The following is a 12,567-nucleotide window of genomic DNA, read 5'->3' on the forward strand; positions in this document are numbered from 1 at the left end:
CAAATTCATTTCGAGCCATTTTGTAGCCTTCTTGGATGTGTGCGCTGGGGCACCATCCTGTTGGAAAACTGCCTTGGACATGTCGGGCAACAATTTCCTCCTGACAAGAGTTCCTTTCTCTCGGGAACGGTTCAGAGCAGGGAGTAGACATTCCTCAAGGATGTTGCCAACATAATAATCTGACGTTACCATTTGATTTTTGGGAATTATATGCAATTCAGATAGGCCGCGGTAGCTCATGACTCCCCAAACCATGACTTTTGTTGGATGCATCACAGTTTGAAAGGGAAGAACATCTGCTTGACTGTGGGCCCACACACGATCATTCTGGCGATTTGGGGGATGTAAGATCTCAAATCTCCGGAATAGAACATGGCGCCAGTCCTCCACTTTCCAATGAGCTCTCTCCTAGCAGAATTTTAATCGGTTTTTCTTTTGGGCATTGGACAGTTTTGGCTCTACTCGAGGTTTATAGGCATGAACCTTCAGCACGTTTTTCATATAGCGCCTGACAGTGTCTTTGGACACATCATGACAAGATGCTTTTAGCCGTTTTGCTAATTTCCTGGTTGATTGGTGGCGTTTGGTAATGCTTTTGGCAATGGCAATTTTGGCTGCTCTGGTGAGTTTTGACCCAGGTAATCGACCTCCTTGGTTGGAAAGGCTCTCCCCATCACGAAAACGCTTCCACCAGCGTTTGACTGCTCTAGGATGGACCCCTAGAATACCAGCAACCTGCCTTTGCGTTTTCCCGCGTTGAAGTAATCCAATGCCCCTGTGCCGGTCATTTTCACTTGGCTGTCCTGCCATCTTGACATTAACGTCAATGAAAAAACGCACTTTGTAGAATCACTGGTTTAGCACAGGTAACACACAATTTTGCAAATTAACTCTAAATACGAGTGTTGGAGACAGAACGAAGTTTCCCGCCAGAAAGTTTCCCGCCAAATTAACCAGTTTGAGGGAAAGAAAACAGACGAAAGATGCAAATTTGCAAGGGGGCAAATATCTTGATCCACCCTGTAGACCTTGGGTTCCGACCAATCTTAGGCAAAAATTATTTCGTCACTTTTTATTGTTATTTTGATCACTTGCAAATTACATTTTATGTCTCAATACATGACTTTCAAATCCACCATCTAGTAATATCTAGCTAAAAATCAGGTTTCGTATTCTAGTCAACTTTTGATTCAAGCACAATACAAGGGTTCCCAAACGTCTGAGTTCGCGAACCTTCGAACAAAAATCTCGTTAATGTTTTTTCCAGCTCACACGCCGTCGAGTTTTTAGCGAGACAAAAAAGAATTACGCTTTTTCCACGCATGCAGGGCCATCTCGTGTTATTGGTCAGTCATTAAATTTAACGGAACAATTCATGGGCTAATACTTCCAACTCATTCCCAAAGTTTTGTTGGGTGTTGTCATTTGCAAACATGGCTACGCTCAGACTTGTCGCATGGGAACATCGTTAACATACGTAAAGTACATGAGAAACCTCAGGAGCCCCAAGGTCCTTCCTCGGGGAACGCCACAAGTAATGCGTTGTCTGTGGAAAGTCTTGGCTCAATTATTACTCGAAAATAAGGTGACTGGGAGAATCCTATTTTGTGGGTAGATAGGGAGCTAATATTGGCAAATTTGACCTTAGCCATGTTGTTGGGTTAGGAGAGTTCTCCAGGCGTATGCTCTTCCCCTGGGATTTGTTGAAATCCTCTAGATGTATGGATCTCGTCGATCGGATACGGTAATGGACCGGTAATGGACCGACGTAATCTCACGGGGTTGCAGTCCACGATGTAAACTGACAACAAGTTATGCACTATTGTAAAGTGATGCTGCTCAGATCATAAAAGAATGGGCAAGGTACGTTTTCAACGATTTTTATTCATTGAATTCTTCTACATTACTGCACTTTCATGTTCATTGGGAAGTTCTTCAGCTGGTATTTTAGGGTGTCGATCATTTTGATAACGTGCGCCCGAAATCTGACGCCAAATTATTAACCTATTGATAGATATATGTTCACTACGGTTCAGTATATTCTGTAACAAATTGTCGACCGCGTGGATAGTTGAGCGGCTTGGTCTGAAAACAACGGGGTCAATAGAGTTTTTTTATGGACTTCCTTACCGCTACTGGGATTGGAATCCCAGCAGTTCAAGACGAGAAGATTATTCATTAGGCTTGACTTTTATCTATATATATTATTTGATCGACCAACGAATTGGAGTTGGCTGATCTGGCGAATCGAATATAAGGTTGATCCGGAATTTTAGTCAAAAACTTGTCCAAGTCTGACTAAAATCTTGCTACTGGATCAACGCCTATATACGGCCTACGCATATTAGAAGGGAGCAAATTGAACGATGAAGGAGCCCAAGAAAGAAGAGAGGTGGACTTCATTGTTCTTTCTAGTCTGGATTCTCGAGGGCTTGAAGGTGCTCTCAAAACGCACGTTAAGCTTCTACGGTCACTAGAATTGACCCTAAATCCTGGGTTGGGACAAAGCTCATGAATACTTTTGAAAACGTACAGTATCAGATACCTTTCATACCTTCTCTGAGTACTGAACAATCCCAACCTTTCTAACCTCTCCCAATACGAGAGCTCTCTCATATCCTCAATGTTCCTAGTAAAACATCTTTGGACCTGCTCGAGTGTTTACAAACCTGCTGAACTAATTGGGCAGGTTCGAAAAACTCGAGCAGATTAGATCAAAAGGGAGAAAAAATCTAGCCATAAAAACCTTTTAGTATTCCAATTTATACTACAGATCTATCAAGGAGAGAAAAATCAAGATTGGAATGACGAAAAATATGACGAAAACCTCGCCAAATGTGTAGGGGGTCTCGTATTGAAATTTCATTTGGTATGAATCTTATTTCATGCTGTTTGGTTGAAGAGAACTTAACTTGAATGCGTAAACTACATGTGAAGAACACCCCCGCCATTGAATACACAGTTTTCTTTTTTGAGAATCGGTTTTTAAGGTATGATTTTCACTCGAATTCACTGAAAGCCAAATCTGACGGAGGAGAATGTTCATTCTCTCAACAAATGAATGGTCACAGTGTTCAAAATACCCTTTAAAGTTTTGATGGAAATTCCCAAACACATCTTGGCATATCTCTACCTCAAAAAATGATTGGGAACAATTTTGATTTCATTGCTTTAGAGAATTCTAGACCACATAAAAAACTTACATGCCTAAAAACATTAATAAAAACTAAAATTTTCAAAAACCTACTCAATGTAAATAGGGAGCACAATTATCTAGCTCCTGAATACAAATTTTGATATCATCTATTTCACCGTTACTTAGTTGCATGTGATTTAGTGGTTCCAATTTCATCGTTTATAGACTCAAAATGCCCTGTGTTATGTTAATTCAATTTCCCAAAGATTTAATATCCATTTTCATGATTACAAAAAAAAAGATTATTTTTCTTGTACTTGCATATTTTCAAAACAGCAGATTTTTGAAAATTTATTTTAGAATCGTCCAAAAGACATTTAGTTGAGCGGTCACTAATAATTTCATAAATATCAATGAAGTCTTAAAGAAGCCATTTTTGATTAGTTTCAACAAAGTCTTCAAGAAACGACAAAATCTAAAACATTATTTGTTGTATGTATTGTCTTCATAATTCAAGTGAATGTGTAATTAAGTGGTTACATGATGATTGTAAAACACATTTTCAAAGATTACACTTTCAGTGTGTTTTAAGTCACATTATATAGAAATTTTTACTATTGTGAGACTATGCGAGAAAAAAAATTTAATCTTTCATTTTTGTGATATTGAAAATCGATATTAGTTCTATGGGAAATTGAAGTAACATATAACTGGGGCATTTTGGGGCTAAAAACGATGAAATTTGGATCACTAAATCCCATGTAACACAGTAGCTGTGAAATAGATGATATCATAATTTGTATCCAAGAGCGAAACAAGTGTGCTCCCTATTTACATTGATTATGTTTTTGAAAATTTTAGTTTTTATAATGTTTTTAGGCATGTAAGTTTTTTATGTGGTCTAGAATTCTATAAAGCAATAAAATCAAAATTGTTCGCTATGATTTTTTGAGGTAGAACTATGCCAAGATGAGTTTGGGAATTTCCATCAAAACTTTTCCTTACGAAAGCAGGAAGCAAACTTGGAAGTGCGTTATAAATACAACTAAGATTTACGAAGGACCTCAAAATAATGGTCACCACACACTAAATCCAAATCAATATAAACTTCAAGCTTCATTAACAAACAATTTCAATTACACGTGGCTTCCTTGTTTAGTTATATTTCCCACCCAAGCAAAAGAAATTGCACGAACTCAATCCTGAGGGAATTGACAACACTTGTGCCATGATGGGAAGCCATGATAATTTTAATTTCTATACCACAATTGCATGATTTCAAAGCATTGCCCTAGTCTTCCAAAAACCATCTCAAAGATTTGTTTTGAATGCATTTATAAGTACAAGTACTTTTTTTATAACTGGAGTAAGTGGGTAGCAACTGAATGATGGCGGACTTGAAAGACCAATTTTTTGGACATTTCGAGACAACGGGGAGAGCCTTAAACAGTTTGATAGCATTGATAATAAAATGATTGCCCCTCGCACAAGGCCGACGGCTATGTCTTACTGTGTTTTGAGTGGCTATGGGAGGACCAACCTTTGGCAGAAAAGACATATCTATTCCTTTTGTTTGATTATTGAGAATTTTCGCACCAGACAGCTATGAATTGCAATTCGATTCAATGAATGGAAGCTATTGTCGGAGAAAAGTTGCTCTATTATACGATATGGTCATTTCTAGTTTTCCTAGATAAGAAGCGCATTACGTATTTAAAAGCAATCTGGAGTTGATTTTGAGAGGTGATGAGTGGGTCATGTTCAGTGAAACGCACTTGTAAGTAGATTGCCGAGCAATAGCGGATTTTTCCATAGACCAGACCATGGACCACGCACGTCTTTCCAGGAGTTTCTTGAAACCTCGTTACGCAGATTTTTAAGAATATCTCCTCTGTTACTTGTACTTGTATTTCTCTCTAATAAAAGGTAGTACTTTTTCAATGCTTTGTGGCCAAAAAATAAGACAGATAATAGACCGATTTTCCCATACCTTTTTTTAAAAAGCTTGGAACTATTTTCAACCTTTTTTGTAAAATTTACCGCTTGTTCACCTCACCTCCTTATGGCTAATTTCCTTACCTTTTTGGTAAATTTTCTACCTTTTAGTTACACTTCTTTTTTGCTTATTTTTCCTACTACTTTTCCAAGGTCTAGTTATTGGTAACAAAATCATTGAAATTGGAATATTTTGTAGTGCCTCCAAGAAATATGTTAAAATCTCGGCATAAGTACATTGGTTTCGAATCTAATATACTGTTCAATTTACTAAGGGCTATGCACGTGCTAAAATTTGGAATTTGGAGGTAAGTAAAGAAAAAGTACGAAATAATCATTCATTTCAATGTCTATGGCTTCATAATGGCAAAACATGTGAGCACTTTTAGTGTATGGTATTGATGCATGGATTAAAAATCCAACCACCCTCATAATTTCCTAATCTGGATTACCTATGCCAAATTATTTCGCCGTTTCTTGACAGTATTTCTCCGCTTTATATTCATTTGCGGAGTGCTTCACTTATTGTTCAATTATTAGTATTCACTTAACTTATTGATATCAACAAGACTCTGAGTCGGCCATTGCCAGTGCAAAAACGATTGACACTGGTTCAAGAAATCATAGAAAAAGAGAACAAGTGGATTATATTGGTGCTTAGTTTGGCTGAAATTGATACTCAATACGTGTATCGTAGTGTAAAGAAAATCGAAAACTGAAATGACAATGTGGAACAATGTAAAAGATCACGTCAAAAACGTCAACTCCATTCAAAAATGGCGGTGGATGAAGATTGAAGTTCTGTGACAAAACTGCAATCTAATGAAGTATTCAAATGGCATAAACTTGAAGCTCTTCTTTCCCTAAAATTTTTCAACAGAAGAGAGCCATTCTTCCAAACAGAGAGACCACAGTTGGTCCTCAAACTATTCTTATATGCTGGAATCATTAAATATCAAGATAATCAACAACCAAGCCACACCCAGAAACCTCAACAATGTGTCAAAGTGAACTTGTACTCTGTGCTGTTTTGATGATTATAACTTAATTAAAGTAGACAATTAGGCTCCATATAGCCCATGTAATACTCACTAGGCTAAGAATGTGTACCTGTCACATGTATAAACCAAGAGCAACAAATATATTCAAGATACATTGAAGTGTTTTGGTCTGTTTATTAAGAACATAAGATAGTAAACAATATTAAGGAAAAGACTTTGTCATGTTTTCAAGTCGAGAACTGAATGATTATTGGGAGCTTCTCAGTCTGATTGAGCCCGGTAATAACATTTTGAGACACACATTGTTGAATTGCATTAAAGTTCTGGCTCAGTTGATTGACTCTTCCCGCCGACCAAAATGACTGTTCAAATAACCAATTGGGCCTTTGGGAAGGGTGCATGGGCGCAGATTTTGACCACCTTGACGGGCTCTTTTACAATGTTTCACTCTGCCATTTCAGTTTTCGGTTTGCTTTTTACAACACTACATGTCTCAAGTATCAAATTTCAGCCAAACAAAGTACCAGCATAATCCGCTTGTTCTCTTTTTCGACGATTTCTTGAACCAGTGTCAATCGCTTTTGCACTAATAATGGCCGACTCAGTCTTGTTGATATCAATAAGTTGTGACGTCACGGACCAGATTTAGTGTTACCAAATAATCAAAGAAGAAGAAATGTACCCCCAATCTTTTGCTATATGGGTGGTTCGCATAGATATGATATATTTGAGGTCAAATATTCTTGAGCATTGTTTGACATCTGTTATTGCATACTTCAGATCTGGTAAAATGATATTCTTGCTTTAAAATGCTCCCAAAGGACTTTTGCGCAAGCAAAACCAAAAGCGCAAGCTATGGTAGCACTCATCTGACAGATCGGGGTGTCCAAAAATACGGGATTATAATGCGAAATTGATCAAGGAGACGACCATAAATATTTGATCATCAAAAATCCTAAATATCTTACAACAACCTATTTAGCTCTTCCTTCGACAAATTAGAGACAGGAATTTTGAAAAGAGTGGGCTTTTGCGATTTTCACCCAATTTGAAAATGTCCTTCTTTAGATCGGAATACGGGGTGTACAGTGTGCAAATCGGGGCTGTTCCTGGAAAACTGCTTAAGCTTATCCATATTCTTCAGAAATTAATTGCACGCTCTTCCCGTGAAGAACCCGCCTCGGTAGCAGTCCTGCACGAGGTACAACGTTGAAGTCCATTCCATGGCAATGCTACTAGAATGTTCCTTTAGTCAATCAAGCAGCCTGTCGACTATGCCAAGTGCAAGATGGCGAGAAGGAGGTGGGAGGGAGATTCAGAATTGCGGACTCTTTTAACAAAAGAGTATGCAACGTTGAAGAATTCCTTGAGTAAGTTATCTCGTGATCCGGCCTTCTTCCACTCCTCAAATATAGATTGGTTAAATGCAAAGAATCGTTGAAACTCTTCTCTAGAAATATCTTGGCCAGGTCTCCAATTACAGAAAGGACATCGAAACCAACTCGCATGGGAGGTCATCCCACACAAAATATTGGCGATTTTAAGATCTCAGACAAATTGGAATTCGAAGGGAAGAACGTTCAGTGGGGTACGGGAGAGAATCCTGATAGTTATTGTAGCCTTCCAATACATCGTGTGCAATTGCAATACACATCATTATCATGATTCCACTGCTGAGTTGCCCAACGTTGTTTCCTTTTTCTTCATTCTCTATGTGCTTCACGAGGGACATGGTCATTTTCAACGTTCTTCGACTTCAACGTTTTTCAATGGTTGAACACCAAATTGATCACGTGTATATTTGCTTGCGGCAACCGAGTTTCGAGGTTCTCAAACAAAGCTTTCGCTCCGCATTTGTGAGAGCAACCTGGATCGTACAATGGGCTCATACAATGTACGCAAAGTCGAGCTTGGGATTTCAACTCAAAGTTTGGGTTTTCAACGTTGCACTTGGTTTCGTTGTTTCTTCCCTCACTTCCGAATTACGTGCACATATTGAGTGACACGAGCAAGGGAGAGAAACACGGGTCCGTCGAAATGATGCCATAGATGACCAATCACAATACGGTCGACTAACATGTGCATTTCGAAAGTAGTGTAATCGTCGCACGCACGTCCTTCACATTGCACAAGGAATTCTCGAGTCTTCCAATGAGTAGTCCTCGATGTAAATGGTTCGAATTAGAGGGCTAGTCAGAGAAACGACACTCACGAGATTTCTGAGATTTTTTTTGCCTCCCTCGCGGCTGCCAGGTGTGTTCAAAGCAAAGTCTCAAGTGGCTTGGTTGGAGTGACCTTTCTCTGACAAGCCCTCTAGTTCGAATGGTGGTCAACAATCCGATTGGAATTACGTATACGAGAAAGGCAGTACCACAAAGCAAACAAAGTTTGCCACGATTGACCTCATGATTGCCCATTATCAGAAAAAAAGTCGTATGCGACCTCCAAAGCACAAATGGCGATTTTAAGGCCAATGAACGTGATTGAAAGTCGTTATAGTCAGGGAGCCCGTCCATTGCATTTAACAAAATTGAGCATTAAAGATCAGCAGGAAAGAGCAGTGTAAGAATAAAATTATAAAGGGAAAATCAGTAAAGGCAAATTATCACCTTCATTTTATCATCATAATTGTATGGAATACACCCTGATCCAAGCAATTGGAAAAGAGAAGAAAAAAATCAAGTTGTATTTTAATGTACAAAATGTAATTGATTATATTTTGAAGTCAAAGGAATTGAAATTTTGACTACTTTTGAACTTAAAGGAATTGTAATTGATATTGATTACATGAGAAACTCAGAGGAATTCCAGTTGTAATTGATTGCATTTAGTCTAATGTAATTGAGCTTTCTCAAATGCAGATTGTTATTACATTCTTGCGCAATCTTCGCGCACATACTTTTGCATCATTTTTCTATATCCATCGTCTTTCATCTCACTTTCGGTACTATATACTCAATAGACGGGGCTTTCTTATCAGGAACTTTATCAAAGTGAGTCTCAAAGAAAGCTGATAAGGTCAAGAAAGGACATTAAGTAATCGAAAGTAATTGAATTACAACTGAAAAGTAAAAGTAAGTGCAAATGATTATATTTCAAATCAATGATTAGGGTATTACTTACATTTCAAATCAAATTGCTGTAATTTTAGTTAGTAATGCGTTCAAAAAAATAATTGATTTGTTAGACGATTTAATAAACTTAACAGAGGCTATTTAACAGAGGCACAAGGCTGTCCATCGGAAAGTGGGACGATGTCATGACCAGCTTCGCTAGTCAAGACAAGTTAAACCAACAAGACATTCACCACTCCCACCCTTGTAACAACAAAATTAAAAGTGAGCTTGTGGCGGGACCATATTGGCCCGACAACGTAATGAGTCGAGAGGTGGTAGAAGACTGATTGATTATATTTACGGTAAAGGAAGCTTATACAGGGCAAGGAGAGTACAGAGAAGAAAGATAGCAAGAAGTGGGAAAGTAGACAGACAGTGTCGCTACAAGCGTGTGTTATACACGCACATCTCCTATTCCAAGTAGGAACTTGGAATAGGAGATGTGCGTGTGTACGTAATGGCAAAATAGACTGAAGCTATGGAGCGACTCACCAGCCCGAAGATAGATTGTTATAGTTATACACAAAACAATATTGTTCAGAACGATGCCGTTTATTATCATTGATTCCGTAAAAAGGGAGTCATCATGGCATGACTAATTACCTTGTGATTAAATTTTTCAAGCATTTTGGAAGATTCGACTGCGGTGAATTGCATTTCCGCCTCTTCCGACCTTTCACTGGTTATGAATGTCTTTTAGAAGTTTCTTTGTACGTAGATCAAGGTATTTGCGACATATCAAATGAACTATTGTTATATAATGATTATCAATACCATCAGAAGTTTCCAGGGCATGATTATACAAGCTTGGGAACGTTGTGGATGAATTAACCTCTCTCAGTACTTCAATCAGAAGCTTGCGATCGATGTCGAGTTTTCCAAAGTTGCTTGAGTTTCTTCGAAACACTTTTTCACATAAGAAAAGGAGACGACACAGAGAACCTGAGGGGATTTTAAGTCCCTTTTCTGGGTCATCTGGACAATAGTCCTTGAACGAAATTAGCGTAGTATCAGGACATGGATCCATCTCTGAATGACACAAGGACAACTTGCAGAGGGAGCAATGGATGTGGTCCTGAAGGGAAAATGCGAAAAAGCCAGCAATGTAAGCAATGGAGGAGGCACAAACACNAGGCACAAACACGGCAAATGGAAGCGACGCATCCATTCATGTGAATGGTTTTATCGGTGACCGTTGAATTTGTGTCCTTGAGCACAAACTGAATTTGGCTAGCTTCGGGCATCATCATCCGAGCAATGATCTGACTACGTGAAGCCATATTTGTCATGGTTAGCATCACAGCTTCATCTTGAGCAATACAATTCGCATTGTTTGCATGAATGACTCCTTTGCCTGCATGACAGAGTAGTTGGCGAAAGGCAAATCTGAACTGCTGCGGAGTAGGGTTGTAGGACCATCCATTTCTTTGTCTGATGGCTGCAAAAAACTTCTCAAGATGATCTTGGATTAGTTTGTAGCATCGCAAACCGTCAATTTTGAACACGTCGGACTCCATAAGCTGAACAGGTCTTTTTATGGAGTAAATGCAAGCGATGAATCCCAATGGCCCTGTCCTACGTTTCGAATGAATGATCTTCACGCTGCGTCCCTTTAAAGATCTTTATACATGGCGATAAACTGCTGAAAGACTCCTGCTTGCTGAACGTTCTCAGTTGTTAATGGTGCCTTTAAATCACACGCAGTTTTCTCCTGACTGTTCAAAACATCAAAAAGTTTGTCGTGAAGTTCAAGAAATCCGCATGTTGCCATCACATCCTTCTCATTAAATCCAGGGATTTCTGCTAGAGATACCTTCATCTTGCTTTTTCTGAAAGACACATACTTGGCCGTGAGCTAGTTTCCAAGGCGAAGAGAATGCTCCTCTTGCAACGCATGAAGATCTTCAATGTGCTTCCACTTATTGACTCCTTTCCCATGCCAGACAATTCTTCCGTAATCAGCGAGCATGTTCCATACATTTTTGGACATATGAACCGGATCACATATGGCAAAAACAGAGCTCTTTGCATTGGGATGTGGATGTGGGAATTCCGTTGAAATGTCTGACACTGTTTTAGGCTGAAGGTTACATCCGAGCTTATTGAATGCACAAATGTTGCGGATTGTTCGATTGTTCCGTCCATACAAACTGTGCGAACATTAACACCATTTTCATGGCATTGAAAAATGCTCATGCGAATCAAACCAGCAAACCAAGAATGTCTGACTTAATCCCCTTGATTAAAAAGAAGGCAATCGGGGGCTTCGAGAAGCATTTTAATCCCACAACCATTGCCACTAAGGCTTCGTTTGCGGGGACGTCCTCTCCGGTGCTGTTGGAACCACCAAAGTCTAAAAGGCCAAAGTATTTGCCCAATTCAGAATCAAATTGCACTAATGCTTTGATCGACATTCCACCAATAATCAAGTTGGCGTCATCGTAGTTTTGATCGAACTTAAGTCGTCCTAACTCCTGAAAAGCAGGAGTCTGAAATCCAGAATGGACCCAATGGACCCAACGTATCGGCAAATCGAACGAGGATCAGGAAGTGTAAGGAGCTTTGCGGCAAAGTTGTAAGCTTGAGGACTGTTATAGAACAGCGTGACGGCAAAATCTTTCATCTCCGGAGAATATCGAATGGCTCTGCTTTCCTTTCCTTTAGATCCTACTAATTCTTGGACAAGTTTTGGCTGTTCGTCTGAAAACCGTCCTTCAAAGACATTCAGAGATTCTGCTGACATAAGCTTCTCTTTATGAATCTCCTCAAGAACAAAGTTTAGTTGACTCGATGAAGTGTCAACTTTCTTCTTCACTATTTTGCTTTGTCTTCGCTGCCGATCTTCTGTTTTAACTGTTTTTCACGAAGCTTTGTTAATTTATACACTCATCTCTCGCCTTGTCAAGCCAAGGTCTGAAGTTATAGGTATGATCTGATATGATCGACAGTACAGGGTCAGGAAATGGAATGACACTAGAGTTGGACGAGGAAGGCGAAGTCAAAGTTGGGGAGACGATGGGAGATGTAGAGGATTGTTCAGGTAAATGGTTCACTAGATTTGCAGAAAGAGATGTAGAAGTGGAGTTAGGATGCTGAGGGATTGACTTTTCAGATTTTTTTTTGAAAATGCACAGGAAAGGATTTGAAAATACTTGAAATCACGTCAGATTTAAGAATACAATATTTAATGTTCGAGAGGTCTTTGTAATCTGAAGGCACAAAGTGCTCAGAACAAACAACATCAAATTCTGATGGATTGTAGTTCAATCGACGAGGAGCTTTGACCCATTTCTGGCGACGGTAAAGGGGGTACACGTAT

The 12,567-nt window shown here is 39.1% G+C and overlaps 1 protein-coding gene across 1 annotated transcript in view; it reads left to right on the plus strand.

Annotated features, from left to right (window-relative positions):
* The window catches only part of LOC131892196 (uncharacterized), a 3,084-nt gene extending 1,794 nt beyond the window's left edge, over window positions 1-1,290 (plus strand). The window contains exon 3 of the mRNA XM_059241983.1: window positions 1,268-1,290. Coding sequence (XP_059097966.1) covers window positions 1,268-1,290 — 23 coding nt within the window. The remainder of the gene's footprint in view (window positions 1-1,267) is intronic.
* The last annotated feature ends 11,277 nt before the right edge of the window (window positions 1,291-12,567 follow it).

The sequence above is a fragment of the Tigriopus californicus genome, chromosome 12 (assembly GCF_007210705.1).
Source record: "Tigriopus californicus strain San Diego chromosome 12, Tcal_SD_v2.1, whole genome shotgun sequence".
NCBI lineage: Eukaryota > Metazoa > Arthropoda > Copepoda > Harpacticoida > Harpacticidae > Tigriopus > Tigriopus californicus.